The following is a 24,119-nucleotide window of genomic DNA, read 5'->3' as shown; positions in this document are numbered from 1 at the left end:
GACATAGTTGGACATGAGGTACCTGACCAAATTTATCTTCCTCTCGCCAGCTATCATGGATGTGGACCAAAAGGGGGGAAAAAAACGGAAGGAGGAAGTACAATAGAAAAGGAGAGGGCGAGGTAAAGGGATCAAAGCAGGGCAAGAAAAAGTCATCATGCAGCAAAGGAAAATACATAAAAAATAAGAAGTTAATGTATGACAAGCATGCAGAGCGGCAACCATCAATGGGGCTTAAAGGGCAAAATAATAGGGTTTAGGGTGGTCAGGTGTCTGTAAGTGTTCCTTCTGCTATTATAGTAACTGGGCCATCCTATGACTGGTGCTTCATGTACTTACCGGGTTTAGAGAGGGGCATTGGTGGAGGGAAATGGCGGCGGGAAGGCTGTGCTGGGCTGTAATAGAAAGGAATAAGTTAGATACTGAAGTATTAAAGGGGAATCTAACCTGCTGGTGGCCCCTTATTGTGCACAAGGCGTAGAAGAGGAAGGGGTGTCTCTTATAGAGATGAGCAAACCTGGAGCATGCTCGAGTCCATCCGAACCCGATCGTTCGGCATTTGATTAGCGGTGGCTGCTGAAGTTGGATAAAGCCCTAAGGCTATGTGGAAAACATGGATATAGTCATTGGCTGTATCCATGTTTTCCAGACAACCTTAGAGCTTTATCCAAGTTCAGCAGCCCCAGCTAATCAAATGCCGAACGTACGGGTTCGGATGGACTCGAACCCGAACCCGGTTCGCTCATCTCTAGTCTCTTACCTTCTTCCTCAACGCTGTTCCCGTGTAGGTAGTAGTTGAATCTATGGCCCGGAGCACCATTAGGAGCGCTGCCCCGGCCCCATCGGCGCTCTGGAGGTGGGGCAGTGCTCCAAATGGTGCTCCGGACCGAGGATTACACGGCTAACAGCACAGGAACAGCGCAGAGGAGGAAGGTAAGAGACATACCTTCCTCCTCTGCGTCCTGTGCACAATAAGGGGCTATAAGCAGGTTAGATTTGTCTAATCTGCTCATAGTTCCCCTTTAAGGATATATATTATATATGTAAAATGTATACAATCCTACCTGAGGTCCTGACCCTGGGAGTGTAGTGGGTGCTGCTGATAGTGGCCGAACACCTCAAACACAATGGGCTTGGTTTTGATATACTCCATGAACGATTCCGTCACTTCTACTGCAATCTGTGAGAAGAAGAAAGCAATGTAAGCTAAGTGGAAAAAGTAGAGGAGTTTTGGTTATATGTTATTCTATAGCATACACTATGGTAGTCACGCATTTGTGGTCTCTGGTCACTTACATTCTGTACGTGGTAGAAGCCCAGTGGGTTTCCACGTCCATTGTTCTTAAGGGGTTCTGTGGAAAAGGCTTCATCGTGCCGATGTAAAAAGCTGCAAAATACGCAGAATGAGTATACATGTATAGGGGCACCCCGCTGCAAGGAAACATAATATAGACCTAGAGCCCATCTCAATGATATCATACTTGAACTGGCAGAAGATATCAGCGTATTCCTGGGGGATGCCGCTGGCCTGTAGTACTGTGACCCTGAAGGTGAAGACACTGCCGATCTTCAGATGTTCTCCAACCTCTTCAGAGAACCCTTCCATCATCATCTTGCCATCCAGAAGACTACCTGATTTCATGTCTGCGTGATTATAAGATTGTATAAGATATGGCTGAAGGAGAGGAGCGGAGTGATTGTGTACTTCTTAGACACTTACCCATCTCAGCCAGCCGGTTGACCTCCTCCATGGGAGTGTTCATCTCCGAGTTCTGACCCTGTCCCTCTACGATGCGCAGTTCTTCCAGAGACAGCCCAGCGCGAGTGAGGACGGTGGACGAGACATCATTCTGCATGTAAGGTTATTAATGTATCAGAGCAGAAATACAGAAACACTAAAAACATCTATGGTTACTTATGGTTCGTAGGGTCAGGGTGGTCCACAGGATTACTGATCAGATACTGATGGCCTGTCCTAAGGATAAGTCATCATAAAAAATCCTAATGCATGAGAATCCATGCTGTCTTCTACCTCTGTAGGGGATCCTTAGTGGTGATTGTTTTATGGCACTGTTGCACATTTATGGCAATCTTCTTTGGTAAATTACCTTTTTGAAGTAATCATTATCGTCAAATGAGATCTTGGCTGTTCCTGACTGTCTGATGCCTGATCCATAATCTGGTGCTTCCTCATCACCTAAGGGGGGAGGGGGGGGCAGAGAAGAAAAAAAAATCACATTATAATAAGCCTCAACATCTCAGTATATCTGATCAATAATGGGGTTCCTCTTGCTATAAATCTTCACAAAGCATGTACCAGTCTTTACTAGGCCAGCTGAGATATGCTCAGGTATCAGGTATGGTTTAACAGTATGGTACCCATAAACATAAATAGGTATGGTAGACAACTAGGGTACACACATGCACATGGCACACACATACATACCACACACATACATACCTAGGTTGCACACATACACATGGCACACACATACATACCTAGCGTACACACATACACATGGCACACACATACATACCTAGCGTACACACATACACATGGCACAGACATACATACCTACCTACCTAGCGTACACACATACACATGGCACACACATACATACCTAGGGTACACACATACATACCTAGGGTACACGCATACAAACCTAGGGTACACACACATATACATACCACACACATACATACCTAGGGTACACACATACATACCTAGTGTATACACATAGTTACACATGGTACACACACATACATACCTAGGGTACACACATACATACACATGGTACACACACACACACACACACACACTTACATACCTAGATTACACACATACATACACACAATACACACATACATACCTGGGGTACACACATACATACACATGGTACACACACACACACACACTTACATACCTAGATTACACACATACATACACATAATACACACATACATACCTGGGGTACACACATACATACACATAAACCAATATGGTGAGTCTATATTTAGTTTTGCAGCATTCAAATGTACTTTTGTCTTTTTATTCCTCCTCACTGTCAGGCTCGGTGTTTGCTGTCAGTGACGGGATACACACAGTACACACATACATACGGAGGAGGACTGTAATATTATAACAAGTCCTCCCCTGCGTGTGGCAGCATGTATGATACTGTATATAAAGCAGCTTGCTAAAGATAGGTTTCATATAAAAGAGAATGGCTACTTACCAGCAATCGCTTGCACAGCAACCCGCAGGAACCCTCGTACGTCCCCTTTCTCACTCACTATGGCCACGCGATGGACCAGGGGCACTGGGAAGAACAGGTTACTGAGATAGACAAATGCTCTGCAAGAGAAAGCACACAGGGCATTGTATTACATAGCTGCACTGAGAGCCGCTGCCTATTCACAGGTCCCTTCTCTCTATATCCGGACCTCAGAACATGTCGCCTGTGTCCACCCAGATCTCATGAGTGACAGATGTGATACAGACAGCACCAAACGATGGACACCATGACACCATCATACACCATGGATCCATGCTCATCCGCTGCGGGTTACAGGGATCAGAACGGAAAGAAACCAAAATAAAAAAATTAACGTAAAGTTACAAACATAATCCGAACGGAAACGGAAACCGGGATTAATAAGCCATGTTATAGTCACTACAAACACAACGGAAAGTAAGTAGCTGCAAAGGAAATCAGAAGATTAAAAAAAAAATACTATTGTGTTCCAGACCTCAGATGTCTCTAGGGTGGAGGGGCACAAATCTGGATCAGTGACAGATCCTCATGGTAGTCAATAGGAAAAGGCTGGAGGGTCCCTCCCTCTGCTATATAATAACTTTATAATAAGCTCAATGTAAAGTTCTGAAATAATTTGTGCTTCTAGCTTTTTCCAAATCTCTGCTTACTGACAGTGAATAGAAATAGACCTGGTGCCTGCAGTCCTATGTAAAAATCACAGATATGCAGTAAATTTAAACCGGGCCTTAAAGGAGTATTCCCCTCAGATATCATACATGCTGAGTCATCCCCAGTCCTGGAGACTAACAATTCCTTTCATACTTGTTATTAACTTTTCAGTCTCCTTCCCCCAGTTCCAAGCTGCTGCTTTCCGCTGAAGAGACAGAAAACTGTGTCTAAGCTGTTCTCTCCCCTCTGAACCTCCTCCTCCCCCTCCCTTCTGAGACGGCTGATGTAAACAAGCCCTGACTGGCTGTCTCTGCACTCTGTAGGGAAGATTAATCACAATGTGGTCGCAGCAACTTCACCTCAGATAAACCCTCCTGGCATCACAGAGTGCGGAGACAGCCAGTGAGGGACTTCTTTACATCAGCTGTCTCAAAAGGGAGGGGTTCAGAGGGGAAAGAACAGCTCACACACAGTTTTCTGTCTCTTTAGGGTAAATCAGCAGTTGAGAACTGGGGCAAGGAGACTGATAAGATGATACGTATGGTATTCACCTGAGGGGAACACTCCTTTACACCTTATAATAAGTTGTATGGGGCTCTCTAAAACGACTATGGACAGGTGACGTTGGTGGATATAGGGGGTCAGGTGTGATGGAAAATCACTGCCCAACCCCTTTGTTCTTAGAGAAATTATCTACAATGAGAGAACACAGGAACACTCAGCCGTGCCGAATGTTCCTATGTATAGGGAGGACAGGAGAGAGAACTGTTATTAAAGGCCTTTACACGGTAAATTCCCCTTGATCCACCAAGCAGTTCCAAAATGCAGGACATTAAAGTAATACATACTGTAAGAGTCTTCCCACAATGAATATCATGGTCAGTGCTGGTGTCTGGCCCATGTACTGGAATATGTCTGTCCTGCTGCTGTGTATAGGATACAGAGCTATGATGGCCCTACCATAGGATAGCACTGTTATGAGGGGTGGTTTACTGTACAAAGTTGTTCTGTATTGTTTTAATACTTAGTATACAGTATATGAGTAGAATTATATTTACTATTTAGAAGTGCACAGTCAAATGTGTTTTAAAAAGTTACTAGTTAATTATTGGAAAACCCTTTTAAAGGGAATCTGTCGGTAGGTTTATGCCACCTTAAATGAAGACAGCATAAACCAGTGACAGGAATGCTGAACAAATCGGTGTATTACTTGGTTCAATATTTGGTTCAGCTGTCCTCCTAATATGCAGGAGAATGTGATTCTTGCCGTACCCCTCCTCCCGCCCTCCAGCTGTTAATTGACAGTAAACTGCCTATACACAGAATGGACAGATAACTGCCACTCAGCGTCTGGTGGGCAAAGTGTGCTGGCTCTGATGAATATCCAGGACTACTGAGCACACACACACATAATGAGGAGGATTGGTTTGCTATACTCAGAGTTGTTATTCAGGAGGATATCTCTGAAACAACTGTACAGAACAATATAAGTGATACATCATTCTGTCCAGCTTCTCTGTCACTAGTTTATGCTTCCCCATAGATAGGGCAGCATAAACCTACTTGCTCACATACTAAATTGCCTGCCTAAAAGGACTGTGGATGACCAAACCCTTCCAATCAGGGGTTCCATATTCGTCCTTCTGCTATGTCCCTCATCCACAGCCAGGGACAAGAGGAAGGGAACAGAGTATTAGCAGCGAGGTTGGTGAGGTAATGGCAACACAAAACAAACTACAAACCAAACTATAAGGAAAAATAAAAGAAAATATGCTTTGTTTTCCTTTTTCAGTGGAAAAAAGAAAAAAATTTTAAAAATGAATGAAAATTGGGTGATGGTCCTGTCAAGCTTCCTTAGCATTCCTGCATCTGACAAGGGACGGAAAGGACAAGTTCTCACATTTGCCCATCAAAGAGGGGAAAATCCAGAGGAGGAAGACCCTGCAAGATGATGAAAGTGTACGGCTATATTCTGTATGTGTCTTGTATCTAAAACCGTGGCTGCCATAATATACATGGACGTCTGCCTGCCTTATCATAATGCTTGTGCCAGTGTGGGAGTGTAAGGGCGCATTCACACATTCTGCACTTACAGCACGTGCACGTCCAATCATGATGATGCCGTGAGCTCCAAAACAGTTCAAAGTGATACTCTCACCTCCCTTATTTTATGCGCAATTTTCTGCACCATCCACGAGCTTAAAACCTGCCTTTGCCTTCTTTATGCTCTAAAATTGGCGGACAGTGTCATAAAGGCGGGGCTTAGCATCGGTTGAGCCCCCTTTCCCTGCCTTGGTCCAGAGCTGTTAGCAATGCTCCCCCAGTGATGAGGCAGGTTTAACAGACGCTAAGCCCTGCCTTAATGACACTGTCCAACAATGATAAAAGCAAACACGAAAACTGGGGTGACAGTATCACTTTAAAAGGAATCTGTCACTGGGTTTGTGGTGCCCTAAATGAGGGCAGCCCAATCTAGTGACAGAAATGCTGAACAGATCAGTGTACTTACATCATTCTGTTCAGCCTTTCTCCTAATATGCAGGAGAATAGGATTTATGCCACACCTCTCCCCCGCCCTCCAGCTGCTGATTGACAGTTGACTGCCTATATACAGCATGGATAGATAACTGCCAATCAGCAGCTGGTGGGCAGAGTTTGCTGCTGCTCATGAATATCCAGGAGTCTCTTTAAATCTTCCAGTTTTAGAACTTCCAGCATTACCATGAGTTTTAAAGTCCTTTTCATAGCCCATCGTCTGTATATACGGCTGGTGCATGAAACACGAATGCCCCCTTAGACGGCACTGTCCTTTATGCTCCTTCTCTTGTCCCTCTCAGCCAATGAGCACAGGTAACTGCGGTCACATGACACTTTCAACTAAACCTGACTCTTTAGAAAGCAGGAAGTGCTCTTCGAGTCAGAGGGGTGGAGCTTACATTTTTGTCATTGTGTCTATTTCTTCAGTTTTGATACGACCATGCGCAGAATCCTTATGTAGGAGACGACTGTACATTACAATTGATGTCTACATGTCAGCCAGGGATATCTCCAGTATATAATCTGGGATGCAACTAAGCCTCTGTACAAAGTCATAAGATTATGAGTGTGCTCATAGGCAAAGGCCACAGGCTGGTCTAAACAATTTCTAATTTTTTTTTTATTTTGTCGGAAAAAAAATAAAAAAAGGAAAATTTTCATATAGTGAATGTGGGGTTAATGTTAAGAACTTGTCCTTCCCTACCGAATCCTTGCACAACCTCACCAACCTTCCTACTAAAATGAACCATGGGGAGCGGTCATAAAACGGGTCGTGCCCATCGCTGAAGAGATCAGATCCTTCCTCATTCCCCACATCTGAGCCGGTGTCATCCACAAAGGGCTCATCGTCGAAATCTTCCATTTGGTCCTGCTGTTCGTCCGCCAGTTCGGTGATGTCGGAGTCGGCTGTTGAAAAGGTGGGGGATGGGGTGCGGTCTGCCAGCCGCTCGTTGACGCAGCCGTGGAATATGGGAGAACTAGATATTTGCAATGGGAGAGTTGTTATCATAACCCAGAGGCACAAGAGGAAGGGGGGAGGGGCGGCGGGGTCGTATACTTCATAGATCACCAGTAAAACAAAGCATAAAGCAAAATGAAGGAGAGCAAGACCGTCAGGGAAGGGGGAATCAGTAAAGGGGGACAAGCAAGGTGCAAAAACAAATCAAAATAAAGTATGGGGGGGGGGGGCAAATGCATATTGAACTTATTCAATAGAAAAAAAAATAAAACCGTATACATGACGATAACTTTATTCAGAGTTGAAGAGGCTGAAAACTTTGCAATATGGACAAAGCATAAAACCAGGTCAACCAGTGGTGCTGCCCATGACATCGGACCATGTGTAGCTAGGACCTATCCAGTCGCCACACGTAACACTACCGTACAGCAATGAGACCCACCAGAAAATTGCCAATACAGTAATATATGGAAATACTTTATTTCTAGGCTGAGATCTGATCATGTGAATTCACAGGCCCAGATACTGAGGCTGCACTACTGAGAGATTCTAATGACATCACATCCTGATTATTGTCAGGTACAGTGATGTCATGGAGACCTTGTGTGGAGCCAGATTATCACTGACGGGAAACAGACCTACCTCCCGACAAGCTTGAACCAGTGAAATCTATCGTAGAACGGGTCGCCGCCGCTTATTACTGTGTCGGGTTCATCTTGCACATTGGACGCCATTTCTCCAGCTCGGTCGTACATCTCTCGCATCTGTTCCAGACGTAACCTATAGGAGGAAAGACACAGGTTTGAATGGAGGATGGGAGTTGTTATGATCACAGTGTATTCTGTGCTGTCATGAACGAGGATCGCTCCCTGTTTCATGCTGTATTTTGGGCACCATGAGGCTTCTGACGGGTAAGTATTATCAGTACAGGGCCCACTTACCTGAGCTTTTCTAGTGACCAGTAGTGTGTGGCCCCATTTTTCAGGTCCTGGACTTCTACAGCCACCACTGTACGGGGAAAGGGTTGATCTTCGTCTATCTTCTCAGACTCGGGAGGCAGCAGCTCCGGCGGAAGTGGAGAGTACAGGGTATCTGTCAACAGCACAAACTGGAACTGCACCTGATGGGAGGGCGGAGAACAAAGGGTTAAACCCCAGAACAGAAACCTGTACATTACACTGGGTGCACCTCTCGGGAGACAGGTATATTATTATTATTATCATGATGATCACATGATCTACCTGGTGAAAGCACAGGCCCATATCAGGAATATTTACAGAGGTGATCACTTGGCCTGGATCAAGACTGAAGGGGTCTAAGCACTGAGACCTTCACTGAACTAAACCTTTGACATGTTAAAGGGAATCTGTCAGTAGGCCTTAAATGAAGACAGCATAAACTAGTGACAAAAATGCTGAACAGATGGGTGTATTACTTACATCATTCTGTTCTGCCGTTCTCCTAATATGCAGGAGAATAGGATTCTTGCTGCACCCTTCCCCCCGCCCTCCAGCTGCTGATTGACAGTTGCTGCCTATACATAGCATGGATAGATAACTACCAAGCTTCTAGTGGCGCGGAGTTTTCTGCTTCTCATGAATATCCAGGACTATTGAGCTCATGAACATAATGGAGAGGACTAGTTATTGTCCATGTTATTCAGGAGGATAGCTCTGGATCGGCTGCACAGAACAGTGTAAGTGATACATCATTCTGTTCAGCTTTTCTATCACTAGTTTATGCTTTCCTTAGATAGGACACCATAATCCTGCTGACAGAGTCTTTAAAAGTTTATTTATATGAAAGTAACAATTTAAGCTGCCCAGACAGACTCAACCTAGTAGTCAGACAGGGGATCCGATGAATGATATCTTACTGACTGATAGCCATTCTTGTTCACAATGGATATCAAATGCAATAGGGGGATATGTTAGGAAACTACTACTCCCAGCATGCCTTGCAGATCTCCCCTCCTTGGTACTCAATGAAGTGCACACAAGCTCCTGACCTTCTTCTTCAGCTCCACACTGATGGCGTTGGCCTCCTTTAGGTACACAGCATTCCCCCACAGCAGGTCCCGCAGAGATGTGAACTGATGATGCTTCCACTTCTTGAATGCCCACTGGGCAAGCTCAAACTCATGCTGCGTCCAGGGTACTAAAGAGTCAAATGTGCAAGGTTAGGGACAATGGGCATCACAAAGCCTGTGCTGCACAATGACACTGCCCAGGAATTAGATTTATTAACACTGGGTTATATTACTTCATAATATATCTTCATAGGGGTCTGAGCCCCAAATCCCCAGCTCCCCAGAGGTAAATGATAAATGATTGCTGCCTACAGCCACCACTTGGGGGAGCTCTCTGCAAACAGACCTATATAACTTCCAATGAATTATATAATGTGTACTGCCTGTAGCCAGAATTAGCCATGATTTACCATTTAAAGGGGTTGTCCTACAACAATACCTTTCCTTCTAGTCACAGTATAGAGGATAGATTCATGATGGCTGGCGGTCCATCTGCTGGGACACCCTGTAATCTTCAGAATAGGGGTCCTCACAAGTCCAAATGTAACAATAGTACCAATGATGATCATACATTTACCCCCCATTAGTATTGTTGGTGGGACAATGTCTTGGAGTCAGGGGCTTTGGCAGAAACCTCTGAACATTCTATAGGGGTTTCTTTTGGAATAGTCCATTAATGTTTGTTGACTGGGGAGTCCGACTGGATCCACATATGCTGATCTGCATCCCATAACCCATATATCACACTAACAATACTGACACTTACCCTCCTCTTCCTCTTCATCCTCTTCCTCGGTGGTCTCAGCTGTCAGTGACCGGGTCTCCACCTGCTTCTGAAGAGCGAGGAGTTTGCTTTCATAGTCCTATGGATGGAGAGACAGGTCGTATAGAAGAGACGGGAAAGAACATGTGTACTGGGGACAGGGAGTTATGTAAATGGTGATCTCTCATCTCCTATCTATCTATCTATCTATCTATCTATCTATCTCCTATCTATCTATTTATCTATCTCCTATCTATATATCTCCTATCTATCTATATATCTCCTATCTATCTATATATCTCCTATCTATCTATCTCTCTATCTATCTATCCATCTCCTATCTATTTATCTATCTATCTATCTATCTATCTATCTATCTATCTATCCGTCTGTCTATCTAACTCTCTATCTATCTCCTATCTATCTATCTATCTATCTATCTATCTATCTATCCATCTCCTATCTATCCATCTATCTATCTATCTCCTATCTATCCGTCTGTCTATCTATCTATCTATCTATCATCTATCCGTCTGTCTATCTAACTCTCTATCTATCTCCTATCTATCTATCTATCTATCTATCTATCTATCCATCTCCTATCTATCCATCTATCTATCTATCTATCTATCTATCATCTATCCGTCTGTCTATCTAACTCTCTATCTATCTCCTATCTATCTATCTATCTATCTATCTATCTATCTATCTATCTGTCTGTGTCTATCTAAGGGTGGTATTACACGAAGCGATTTTTTTCAATTAACGATTAACGATAAACGATCTCCAACGATCGCAATAGCGGTTGCCTAATAATCGTTCGTTTTACTACACGGAAAGATTATCGGTTGAATTGGAGCAACAAAGTTCAAGAACACTCCCCTTTCAATTTGCGAATGAACAGGGAACGGCTAACGACATCTTATTCAAACGAACGATGTGCGAACGATGTGTAAAAGACAAACGATAAAAATAGATCCAAAACCTATTAAACGACCAACGACCAATCGTTCGTCGTTTAATCGTTGTCTACTATTACACTTAAAGATAATCGTTCAAATACGACCGATTGAACGATTATTCGAACGATAATCGCTTCGTGTAATACCACCCTAACTCTCTATCTATCAAGCAGCACTGGTCAGAGAAGATAATAATGGGAGATGATGAGTAAACTCTGATTTCCAGGGACACAGAATAAAGTCTATAAGCCTAGTGCCCGTAGGTGACCAGGACTTGTACAGGTTAATGCCCTTATCCTGTAAGCTCTTATGACACAGTATATAACAGGTCACAGCGGGGCTGACACTAAGACAACATGAGGTAAGAGCCAGGGATTAGGAAACGGACCACGTCCCACAGTCTCCCCTCACCTACAGCAGACGTAATGTGACGGCTCAATCAGATGTCCAAGTCCAAACCAATCTATAGCTGTGTGCATGGACTCTGCTTAGCCGTCCCTACAGTCACTATAGAGCTATGGACATTCCATGTGTATTCATAAGGTGCAGCAATATATTCTTGCATATATACTTGTGTAATGCCTCATACAGTAGAACATGCTACAACTGTTTTCTGATGGGCTGTGTATAAATTCAGAGACGCATGGCTGCACTACATGGACTCAAACAGTCCTGTTCATGAGGTCTCTGCCTGATACTGTATATATCATTGCATTTTGATAGAAAAGGCAAGAAGCAATAGATGGAGAGGAGATAGCCCGGTGATGTAGCTGTAAATTAACTCTTTGTTGTTCTGTTTTGATGCCTCATCTCCCTCCACCCCTCGCCTCTCCATAGAGAACAATGAAGACAGGGGGAGAGCTTCAAACTGCTTTCTCATGATAAAAATGCATTTTGCAGCTAATAAACCCAATTACGTTTCTTAAAATCACCTGTACTATTGATTTCTGAAAAAACATTTAAACGACAGTGACACTTTTAGGGTACGTTCACACGTATCGGATCCGCAGCGGATTGCTGCCTAGTAAACTGTATGGGCAGACAAACTCGCAGCAGGATGAACATCCTGCTGCGAGTTTGTCAGCAGCCCGTCCCGTTAACCCCCCGGCCGCTGGAGCCTATACTTCACCTGGTCCCCGCTTGCTTCAGGGGTTCTCGGCACAACCCGCTTGTCCAATCAGTGCGCTGCGAGTCTGTCTGCCCATAGAGTTTACTGGGCAGGGATCTGCACCAGATCTCGCTGCAAATACGCAGCGAGAAATTTGTTGCGGATCTAGTATGTGTGAACGTACCCTAGGGCTATGTTTACACAGTTTTTTTTATGTTCATTTGTTTCAGGCTCTTTCAGTATTAGAGATAACAGAAGGGAGGAGGGTTTCACTAACTCGGATATGGGGGTGGGGAGAAAACTTGGAGGAAAGCTTATTTCACCTACAGAAAAGGCGCCAACAGTGCAGCAGTGTCATGTAAATGCTCGCAATTTGGGAGAAAAGAACCATGTGACCCGAACATAAAAAAAAAAAAAAGCCTTCAAACTGAAACAACTGTAACCTGATTGGTTGATACAGGGAACACCAAAACTTTGACATCACAAGATTTTATACAGGAGCCCCCCCTAGGTGTGTGGATGTATAGTCGAAAGGAAGACAAGGTGGCTGTACCAGGCGACAAGTTTTGGGTACTCTAAAACAAAGGAAACAAACAAAAGAACCTACAGACTGTTTATTAGTCAATAAGCCAGACTAACCCAATAGTCCTGAACCTGTGGCTCTCCAGCTGTTTTAAAACTACAACTTCCAGCATACTCCCAGCAAAACCAACAGCTGTCCGGGCATGCTGGGAGTTGTGGTTTTGCAACAGTTGGAAAGGCACAGGTTGGAGACCACTGCTCTAAACAGAGACATATATTGCTTTCTTCCAGAAACAGCGCCACTCTCATTTACAGGTTGTGTTGAGTTAGCTCTATTGAAGTGAATGGCGATGTAATACCACACACAACCTAAGGATGGGGGTGGTGCTATTTTTGGAAGAATACAGCTGTTTTTTTCTAATGCTGGTTTAACCCTTTAAAAAGAGGAGACCCAACATTAGCTTGTTGATGGTTTCCAGGGAAAAAAAAAATTTCTACACCTTACAGAAAAATTAAATGGAAAAAAAAGAAAGAAAAAAAAAACACAAAGCTGAACAATGGTTACATTTGTAGACAATGATGTTAATCAAAAGACAATAATGGACAACGAATGCACACAGGGAGCATGTACTCTATATCTCAGCCTGTAGATGGCGATGTGGAGCCACAGTAGAATGTTCTGTTATTTATAAGATAAGGATTCTACATCCTAGATATAACCTAAATGCAGATGTAGCAGAGCTGAATTCATCATCTATGTGACGTACTATGATAACAATAGATGTGGATTTACATGCAGTCCTATGTAAAACTATACACCACCCTGAAGTGTGTCAGATACTAATCCCAGCATTGGAGAAGCTCACCACAACTCCTTCTGCATATTACAGATCATTAAACCAATACACTCTGTCCTGACAGAAACGGTACATTCACATGTCCACAGTGGATTTTACCACCCATTGACTTCAATGAGGGTCGCAGAAAAACTGCAATAGTGGACTGAATGTGGTCTACCATGCTCTTTAGCCCTGTATATGTTCATATGAAACAGACAGGATGCAGTCACTAATAGATTACATTCAGTCCATTTAAGTGAATGGGCTCACCAGTAGCAGACTACGGCATGCCATTTCATGCCTAATATCTAAACTGAGATCCCAGAATAGCATGAATTATGATTCTAGGAAATGTACAGACACTGAACCAGCAGCGTTTGAAGAGATATCAGGGGAAAAAATCTAGAATGCAGCTACAGATTATAAAAGTTTTTCTTTTAGGCTAAATGTATTGAAAACCTATTCTCACGATAAGTGGGGGTCCAAAGCCAAGCACTATTTCCAAAGCCCCAGTGCTCTTATACAAAAAGGACCAAGCTGGAAACAGACAGCGCCGTACTTGTGTAGTGGCCATTATGGGTACTGCAGCTCAGTCCCTATTTACCTTAATAGGAGCTGCAGTAACCCAGTAAAGTCCCTACACAATTTATGGCACTATCTGCTCTCTATAAGGCCCTGGCAAACAGCTGACAATGGGGTGCTGGAAGTCAGACCCCACCAATTTCATATGGATGACCCATCCCAAGGGCCTTCTGGCAGTCCCCTTTGAATATACATAGGGATTTCACATAGGAATATGGTTTCTTAACAGGACTATAATGTAATCTTTCTTAAAGGGACACTTTAGGCATAACAGAAATGTTGTACTATCCTGGGGGGGGTGGAGCATGAGAAAAGAATGCAGAATCCCTGTGTCATGCTCCACCCCTCGGACTGTGTATCTGGTGAGGAATAACATACAGGACACAATGATGAGAGTGACATGAGGCGACTTCAGGATCAGTTCAAAGTTTATTTATAGAGCAGCCATAAAACAGACAGGTTGTAAACTCTGTACAGTAACCTGCTCATCGGACAGCTTACAATCCATACAAAAAAGGGTCTGGGCCCCGCGGGCCCCCACAGGATCAGGTTCTTACTTACTATTTCCAGGTTTAACAGTTTTACTGAAACAAGGATGTCTCACCCCATAACGTGGTTATATGGAGTGACCAGACCCTCCTCCGAGGTGAGGGGGTGGGAGGCACCTATAGGTAGTATGACGTCAGACTCAGAAGAATGGCGGGAGACCAAGATACTCAGTGCTGGGTGGATGGAAAGATCCTGATGGCGTATAAGCTGACGAGACGTATACACACACAATCATGGCGGCACATGCATTCTCAGGACGAAACGGGAAGCACCACAGGGTGTCGGCCGTGTCGGCACATCCATAGGACGCCTTGTCACAGGGGCCCAGATTACAAAGACCAAGGATGGGATGTGTGTGATACATGTGAGGCCCTAGCAGGACATCATTCCATGGAGTCACACTAATAGTGAGCGTGTGAAGAGCCGTGGCCTCCAGCCATTGTTAAACTAAAACTCTGCATACGATGAGAGTCGTCATTTCCTAACAATGAGAGTGTACATGATTTACATGACTAAAGATAAGCTGCCATACCAGACGTAGACAGATGTGGCGCTGTTGTGAGGAAAACAAAATCAAACCCATTTTTTTAATCCTGCAAAGCCCCTTTAATTCTTCAGAAAAGCTCCATCTGAGACACTTGCGTCGTCTCTCGCCATGAGGCAATGCTAGTAACATAGCATGGCGCAAACTTACCTACCTATCAAAGCACAAAAAAACAGATCAGCTTCTGTTACCTCAACATAGTTTCCGAGCTAAACCTACTAACAAACTATAAGTAAACCTTCTGCAGCTTTCTACTTGCTGACGGTTTCCAAACATAATGAATAAGAAAATCTTTGGGATTCTAACAAAAAAGCCGGGTGCAAAAAGCGTTTGGGCCAAGAGTCAATCTCCGTCCCAATACCCTAGTAGCGTAAAAGTCAGGCAGTAGAAGTGGTTTGTACTTTCATGGTGCCCCCTAGTGGGGAGTAGTGCTACACTACAGAATAATCTCATTGATAAGAGGGTAACCACGTGTGCCCAGCACCTATATAATGAGCGGGCACAGCTCCTATATAATGAGCGGGCACAGCCAATATATAATAAGCAGGCACAGCCAATATATAATGAGCGGGCACAGCCAATATATAATGAGCGGGCACAGCCAATATATAATGAGCGGGCACAGCCAATATATAATGAGCGGGCACAGCCAATATATAAGGAGAGGACACAGCTCCTATGTAATGAGTGGGCACAGCTCCTATATAATGAGCGGGCACAGCTCCTACATAATGAGTGGGCACAGCTCCTATATAATGAGTGGGCACAGCTCCTATATAATGAGCGGGCACAGCCAATATATAATGAGTGGGCACAGCTCCTATATAATGAGCGGGCACAGCCAATACATAATGAGCGGGCACAGCTCTTATATAATAAGTGGGCACAGCTCCTATATAATGAGTATGCACAGATGCTACAGCTGACCATACACCTAAAATAGCTGCCTGTGAAATATTGAGCCGCATGCTATCTTTGCTGACTGTGCCATAAACCTGCACGCCTGACTCAGTTGAGGGTGCACGTGTTTTCTGTGGAGAGGATTCAGTCGCTGCCAGATCTCTCTTATCTTCTACAGGAATAGGGATTGGATATACTGAACTCCAACATGCCCAGTTCTTGTATCCCCAGAGATCTGGAGACTCCCTCACACATTAGATGGTAGGCCGATTTCCCCAATATGGGAAAGCTTCGGTCAGTTTTTGTCATTTGTATGACAGGTTATGAGGACCAGAAAACGATGGATCCGTAATGGTGGAGTGTCACCGTGGGCCACCCGCCAACATGGACCATGAGGCCAAGAGAAGTCTAGGGGCCTGGACTGCACATTTGGCCCATATATTGTCAAGTCCAGACTATTTGCAGTCCAAGCAAATGCACGGACCGCCATGTGCACTGGCCCATAGAATACGACGGGTCCTATATTGTCCGTGATGGTGGACAGTATGTGAACCATTTTCTATGGACATGTGCAAGGGTCCTTGGCCAACATCTTTATGTAAGTTCTCATTATGTAGTGTAGCAAACAAGATGGTGTGAGACTCAATTAGAAGACGAAGACCCATAAGCCTTCAGAGGTCTATCGCATCATGTCTGTTGATGCCATCATACAACATCAGCAGCAGACAGGCAGTATATACATTGTGTACCTAGAACTTCATTTGGCCATGTTCACATTGATGTCATGTACACCATATTTACAGGATACAAGGCCAATCTCATTGTAACCTTATGGATCCTGGCTTCTAATGGGTTACTACATTACACTACGTAGCCCATCAGGATGGCAGTGTGAACAGAGCCTTATTCTGTATAGCTATATATCCCCAGCGCCTGAAGGAAACAGGCCAGAAATGGAGCACAGTACGATACGGCTTCTACCCCTCAGGCGTTCTTCATACCAAATCCTGTAGTAATAGAATCTCTGCAGTCTGGGGGCCGCCATGTAAGCCTCTAATCTCTGCGAATGTGTAATATTCAATGCAATAGATAGCGTCTGAGACAAGAAAATGAGTGTTAGCGAAACCAAGGGAGTGCCAAAAGCTAATGTGGTTATATGTTACCGCGACCAGAAGAAGAAAGGAAAGCCATGATTATACAATGGAATACATGTCCTGTGTAAAGCCAGAGCCGTCCTTCCGCTCTAGAGAGTTCGATGGGAAAAGGGTTTAGTGTTGGGGGTCAGTGTTCTCCCTTTATTAGGAGCCATTTTCCTTGACTAGTGGTTTAACATTGACTTTAATACAAACAAAAAAGAAACATAAAAATGTAAAAGAAAAAAAAAAGTCAGTGCACTTAATAGAGTAAACCACAACATGGGGTCTGAGATAAGTCTATGGGGTGGTTAGGTAGTGTGTAGCCATAGTTAATACTGAAGGTGGGAGAGGTAGCGAGTCTTGAGAACGTGGACGGAGAGACTCCCACAGATCATGGAGACTAAGCTAGACGTGTCGCTCTCTCCTGGGCTCCACAAACAAACAAAAAACAACAAAAAAGTAGGAACTTCCGATGCACCCAACACTGTTATAGTTGATCAACCGGTTTGGGGGGGGGGGGGGGGGGGGGCGAATGACATGGCACAAATCTGCACAAACCTCCCTGTCTAATGCACGCAGCCAGCACATTACAGTCCCTCCCGGAAAGTGGCTCACACCATGGTCTCCCTCCCAGATTTGAGGTTGGGAGCGGAGTACTGACGTCTCATACGAGGAGGAGTGACAAACTGGTTGTAGTGATGGGGTCGGTCGGACTGTTTGTTGTAAGAGTTGTTGTTGTTGCCGGTATTGCTGTCGCCGTGGTACAGGCCCCAGTTTTGTTGCTTTTGTGGACTAGTTTGATGGTAGAAGTTCTGCGAGTCAGTCATCTGAGAGTCACAGGACTGAAGGGATTCGGAGGAGCCTGACGCTTGGCGTCTTAGTCCCTTTTGATACCCATTGAGAGAGTTGCTTCTCCAGCGACTAGGCGGGTTGCTAGGATTATTTTGTTGCCCCCGGTGTTGGGTTAAGTGTTGGTTCCGCATTTGGCTGTAGGGGCTCCAGATCTGCCTGTCTGGATCCACCTCCTCCTGTTCCTGGATTTGGGCCTCTTTGGGGATTTTAACCTCTATGACCTTCTTATCGGTGATGATGATATGAGTGCCTGGACTCCAGGAGCTCCGGTGGCTGGGATTGCTCTTGAAAGGGAAGCGCGGTTTGCGATTCTCTGGCGGGATGAATCGGTGCGGACCATTATTCCTCCGTAGCTGCTTGGCAATTTCCTGTTGTTGGAGGTTCTTAAACTTGACCTGTTCTTGCCTCATCCAGTTGGAACGTCCTCGATGAAACAAGGAATCACTGTCCAATAGTTGGCTAGCTTTCTCAGGGTCTTCAGGGGGCGTTTTACATGGTTCACCTACCATTTCTTTGTCACTTTCGGTACTAGACTCTCGATTCTTACGTTCGGGCTGTGGGCCCATTAGTGGTAACACTTTCTCCATCTTCAACATTTTGTTTCTGAGCACTTTTATCTCCTCGTCCTTCATGTTGTTCTGATTCTTCACTTCCTGTAGTATGTCTTCCAGTTTGTCAACGTGAACCTTAAGTTCATCGACATCGGCTGGTCCCTTACCAACCGGCACCACATCCTCAATCCTTTCATCACCCACACCTACTGTATCCCACACATCCCGAGCCACCGCCCGCCAGGAATCCCGCTCATTGGGATCCTTCTTTCCGTACATGGCACACAGCTCCTTCATTTTAACAATGGCAAGAGCTTCGATCTCCTGTCGGCTGTGCTGAAAGTCGTTAAGAGCCACCTCGTAACAGATCTCCTTCACGGCTTGGATTTTGAGATCAGAGATGGTCACCCACTTGGAATCTTTGCTCAGGCGACGTCTCTGGGGGATATGGTACATCTTGTTGGTCTCGCGTTTCTTGCCGCTGCTGGGGAGGCCGCATTTCTTGACGATGCTTTGCACTTTGCTGGGAGGGAGCTTCTCCCGTAAAGAGGTGATCAAGCGCCAGCTCTCTTCGCACGATCGCTTCTCGGAGTCGTCCCCACTATCTGAGTCCGCATCCTTGAGAAAGAAAAAAAATCAAAATGGCCCCAAAAGAAACTAAAAAAATGGAAAACACAAAAATAATAGACAAACAGAGAAGGCATGAAACGTAAAAAGGGATGGGAAAATAAAAAACCAAGGGGTGATTTTGGAAAGGGTGAAAGAAATATTTAGTCCTCACCTATAGAACGTGTGAAAGGTTTGAAGAGAAGACAGGCAGCGGTTAGAGGTGCAGGAAACACAACCCCATGCCCACGGCACACAGGCCAAATCCTGTATCTCTCTGCACAGCAAACCCACCACTCCAAGATGCAAGAAGGACAGGTCAGCCAAGAAGAAGGTGAGTACACGCAGGTTAGTAGTTGCAGATCTCAGAGGCTGGTGCTCAGCTCAGTTGCAGAACAGACAGTAAGTTATATACGGTATTCCACAGAAAAGATGTGTTACACGAGCTCTCGGTGTAGACGTGTGTGTGTCTATGAGTGCCAGCTACATCCCTTCTTGTTGACAATCTTATGTGAGCGTAAGAGCGCCTGTGACCTTATTGGAGGTGTCGACTAGATGACTGCTTTATTCCACACGTTTGGGGACCTTTGCATCCTAGAAAGCTGCTAAATGCATTTACTGATATATAATGGAGAGAGCTGACTGCTAATAGATCATTACTGGAAATTCCCTAAATGAAGTTATTCAGACACAGAAAAACATGGCCGCTTTCTTTTAGAATCAGCGCTGCTCCTGTCCTCAGTTTGCAGCTCAGTTCTATTGAAGTGAATTGTAATTGTAGGAGTGAAAGTAATACCACACACAACCTGAGGACAGGGGTGCTTTTTCTAACCCTGGATAACCCGAGAAACTAAATTCACCATAGCCCCTCTGCAGCCACCCAGATAGTCCACGACCTATAGGCGCATCATGGATACTAGCCAGCCCTCCTGCAGTTATAACCTTTATCAATAATGCTATATGGGGGCATTGTCTGTGTTTGATTACCCCACTCCATGTAGGTTTTTAAGAGAAAACTGAGAAATACACATAAGAAGCAAGTATTTGGCTAATAGCTTCTGATCCCTCTATATACATGCATGCACAGTTCAGCCGAGCATGCACATGTTCTGAACTGGAGGGGAGAAATATGCTGCCAGACCCTTCTGCTGCAGCTTATCTCCCCTGAAACAAAGTTGAAATCCAACATTCTTCTCCCCTCTGACATAGGCAGTTGGGTAAGAGTTGGGACACCCTATACACATTAGATGGATGACCGGTCTTACTGAAATATTCGGGTTTTGCGCACATCTAATGTGTGCCTTGCACTAGAGGACCAACATTTACTCTATATCAGGGATGGGGAACCTTCGGCCCTCCAGCTGTTGCAAAACTACAATTCCCATCATGCCTGGACAGCCAAAGCTTTAGCTCTCCAGGCATGATGGGAATTGTAGTTTTGCAACAGCTGGAGGGCCGAAGGTTCCCCATCCCTGCTATATATGAACACCCAGTTTATAATCTCCATGATTATCTATAATTTATCCATCACTAAAGCAAAAACTAATTCTGATGGCTAAAAAGATAAACCTTCACTACACTGTACAATAAAGCCTGGCGAATCTGAATACACATAGTATAACATAGCGAGAAGCATTCTACTGTTCTTACCTATAGCAAATTGAATACCAAAGGAAAGATTTTGACAAAGGCTATAAACCAGAGAATGTAACACAGCTGAACATGTCAATAAGCATAAAGAGTTTAATGTCATCTCATAGTATCAGTATAAGGGTATGTTCACACTGAGAAATTTCAAGCGGAATCCACAATTAATTTTACGCATGTTCTACTTGAAATTGCGCCTGTAAAATATGTGCAGAGAAATGTCCCATTGTGTTCAATAGGATTTCTGCTCTGTTTTTTTTACACGGCGAAATTTATGCGCAGAATGTTCCACCGCCAAACCGCTTTCCGCCCAAAGAATTGACATGTTCAATTGTTTGAGCGGACTCTACTAGAGAAATCCCATAGAATTCAATGGAGATTTGAATTTCCGCTCAAATTATTCTGCCAGAGCTCAAGAGGAAATTTCAAGCAGAAAACTTTCCTCTTCCATTCCTCAGTGTGAACACACCCTTACTTCTAGTGCATAATCCTTGCAACTCAGCGACTTAATAAAAACCTACCGGATTACAGAACTAGTGTATTTCCTGCAGGTGGCGCTACTGTTACTGCTGTCTATGATGTGGAGACAAATCCTCCACCTAAAATACTTGGCTATATCTGCAGTCCCTTTATTACAAGCTCCATCAGACCTAAATATTTCATTTACTCAGTGTCCTTAAAAATCGATTTTTATTTGACTATTTATTATTCACGAGGTCTATAGCGCTGATATCTTCCGCTGTGCTATATGCACTCATACCATTCGGTCATTTTACAAAATAGGAAAAGAGCAAAAAGATATTCCGGAGTGTTGCCCTACCAGTGGCTTTATACCCCTTCAAGCCTTTAGGTCTTTGCACCACAATATTCATACTGCCAGTCTGGCTATTCTGGAAAAGAGGCCAAACCCCATTCTGATCTGCTGCAATACCTGCTACTGGCAGCATCAACCTGCTCATAGCACGGTGGCATCTTCTACTTACAGGGCAAAGACCATAAATATAATGGCCAAGGTTTAAGAAGATGCAACAGCACTAGAGGAGATTGCAAATGGAAGCTCCATCGCCCAACATCATTATGCCATGCCGATGAGAGTGTCACCAAGATATCGGGTGAATATACACCTTCCAATAGCAATGGCCCATATATAGGAAGGATGGGAGTCTATATAAGTTCTATAGAATCGGGTCCTGCTCTACCATCTGATGCCCAGGCTTTATGTAGCAGCACGCACTGTACAGTGTGTCTGGACGTTGCGTCCTGTTGTGTAAGAGATGGGATCCGGACTACATGCAGCGACAGGAGAGAACATGCACAGTACTTAGCCGCACAGATTCTGTGCAGGCAAGGGTTAATACAGCTAAGACATAAAGGAACTATACATCTCAGGGACACACCTGTATTATCGCTGTACACTCCATGCATCAATGGCATTAAAGACGTGTTCCCCAACCTGGGGCTCTGCTGCAGCTGCAAAACCACAAGTTATGATCCCATCACACCCATAATAGACAGCCGTGGCATAATGGGAGTTGTAGTTTTACAACCGCTGTAAAGCAACAAGTTGGAGGCCTTAAAGAGACACGACTACACTCATTATATGGAGAAAAGTGCAAATCAACAATATTAACATAGGAAGATAGCAAGACTATCCAAAATAAATAACCTAAGCCTTATGGAGAAACTATCCCACTTCATTTTCTCTACAGTTTTGTCAGGTATTTTGGCTGGGTTATACTGTTCCTTTAAGCAGCCATTTGCACACAAATTGAAATCCTTGAACAATCTGTAATATGAGAGGATATATACATGAAGGCTGGAGTCATATATGCTGTACCTATCATTAGCAGCCCCCATAATGCAATGCAACTGCACTCTCCTTTGTAAGGGGCAATCTAGTATTAATGGGTCCTTACTACTAACAAGAGGATGGCATTTCTAAAAGCAGAGGCAACCATAGACTTTCATGCATCATGGTTTAAGAGAAGATTTAGCATGCATAAAAGAGTGCCAGAGTAGATGCGGAATGTGCTGCAGGTTACTTATACATCGGGTTATAAGTGTCCTGTAAATGTGGATCCAGAAGAAGAGCAATACGCAAGCTCAGAAGTGCAGAACTACACTGGTGTAAGGGAGGTGTAAGCGAGAGTGGAGGAAAGTGTCGGGGGATCTTACCAGTCTCTGCTGCTCCAGGAGGAGATCAGCTTCCTCCTTCTCTTTCTTGTATAGAATTTCCATTTCCTGGAGCCTGAAAGACAAGACCGTCATGATTAGAACCAATCCAAGCCGAAAACACATGGCACAACACAATGTAACCCAAGACGGTACAACTGCATTAAGTATAGACACAAACCACAGGCACAGATATAATGCAGCCAATATGGCGTCTACAACAAGGCCATCCCAATATACAGATGTATGATACTAAAGCGTCCCCATCCCCTCCTCCTACCTTTTCTCCATCTCCTGCTTCATGTCAATGCCCTGCTTCTCCAGGAGTTCCCGCTGGGCAAAGGTCCAGTCTACCGGCTCAGAAGGAGTCTCGGCTGAAGGAGTCTTTTCTCGCTCCGCGCGCGCCTGTTCAGGGTGGTTAAACCGGAAAACATGGTTCTTGCCCATGATGATGCGATTACCTAAAAAAGTAATAAAAATAGACCCAACATCCACAAACAAGAAATGGGCTGCTATAAAGCATATAAACTTTTGCAACGAAGTGTGGGATAAGATGGCGGCACAACGCTGAAAGGATATGGTATATATAAGGGATAAGGGATATAAGGGATAAGGTGGCGGCACATCGCTGTAAGGATATGGTATATATAAGGGATAAGGGATACAAAGGATAAGGTGGCGGCTCATCGCTGTAAGGATATGGTATATATAAGGGATAAGGGATATAAGGGATAAGGTGGCGGCACATCGCTGTAAGGATATGGTATATATAAGGGATATCGCTGAGGCGGCACATCGCTGTAAGGATTCGGTATGTGTGAGGGATAAGGTGGCGGCACATCGCTGTAAGGATTCGGTATATGTGTTGGATACGGTGGCGGCACATTGCTGTAAGGATATGGTATGTGTGTGGGATAAAGTGGCGGCTCTTCACT

General features: G+C 44.4%; 1 protein-coding gene across 11 annotated transcripts in view; it reads right to left on the bottom strand.

Moving 5' to 3' along the window:
• Positions 1-24,119, bottom strand: part of KIF1B (kinesin family member 1B) — a 107,579-nt gene that overhangs the window by 16,352 nt on the left and 67,108 nt on the right. For 6 of the 11 annotated variants that reach the window (XM_069946976.1, XM_069946978.1, XM_069946979.1 and 3 more), the window contains 14 exons: positions 23,465-23,645; positions 23,188-23,260; positions 10,218-10,314; positions 9,431-9,579; positions 8,364-8,542; positions 8,065-8,202; positions 7,193-7,441; positions 3,237-3,355; positions 2,109-2,197; positions 1,721-1,850; positions 1,482-1,644; positions 1,297-1,387; positions 1,065-1,180; positions 340-395 (listed from right to left, as the gene is read on the bottom strand). In XM_069946976.1, the coding sequence (XP_069803077.1) occupies positions 340-395; positions 1,065-1,180; positions 1,297-1,387; positions 1,482-1,644; positions 1,721-1,850; positions 2,109-2,197; positions 3,237-3,355; positions 7,193-7,441; positions 8,065-8,202; positions 8,364-8,542; positions 9,431-9,579; positions 10,218-10,314; positions 23,188-23,260; positions 23,465-23,645 (1,830 nt within the window). Of the gene's footprint in view, positions 1-339; positions 396-1,064; positions 1,181-1,296; positions 1,388-1,481; positions 1,645-1,720; positions 1,851-2,108; positions 2,198-3,236; positions 3,356-7,192; positions 7,442-8,064; positions 8,203-8,363; positions 8,543-9,430; positions 9,580-10,217; positions 10,315-17,872; positions 19,378-23,187; positions 23,261-23,464; positions 23,646-24,119 lie in introns of those variants that run through there. The other 5 variants (XM_069946983.1, XM_069946984.1, XM_069946985.1 and 2 more) reach the window with 2 other exon arrangements.

The sequence above is a fragment of the Dendropsophus ebraccatus genome, chromosome 12, assembly GCF_027789765.1.
Source record: "Dendropsophus ebraccatus isolate aDenEbr1 chromosome 12, aDenEbr1.pat, whole genome shotgun sequence".
NCBI classification, from domain to species: Eukaryota; Metazoa; Chordata; class Amphibia; order Anura; family Hylidae; genus Dendropsophus; species Dendropsophus ebraccatus.
The sequence above is the reverse complement of the archived record's forward strand: the minus strand, read 5'-3'. Positions and strand labels throughout refer to the sequence as shown.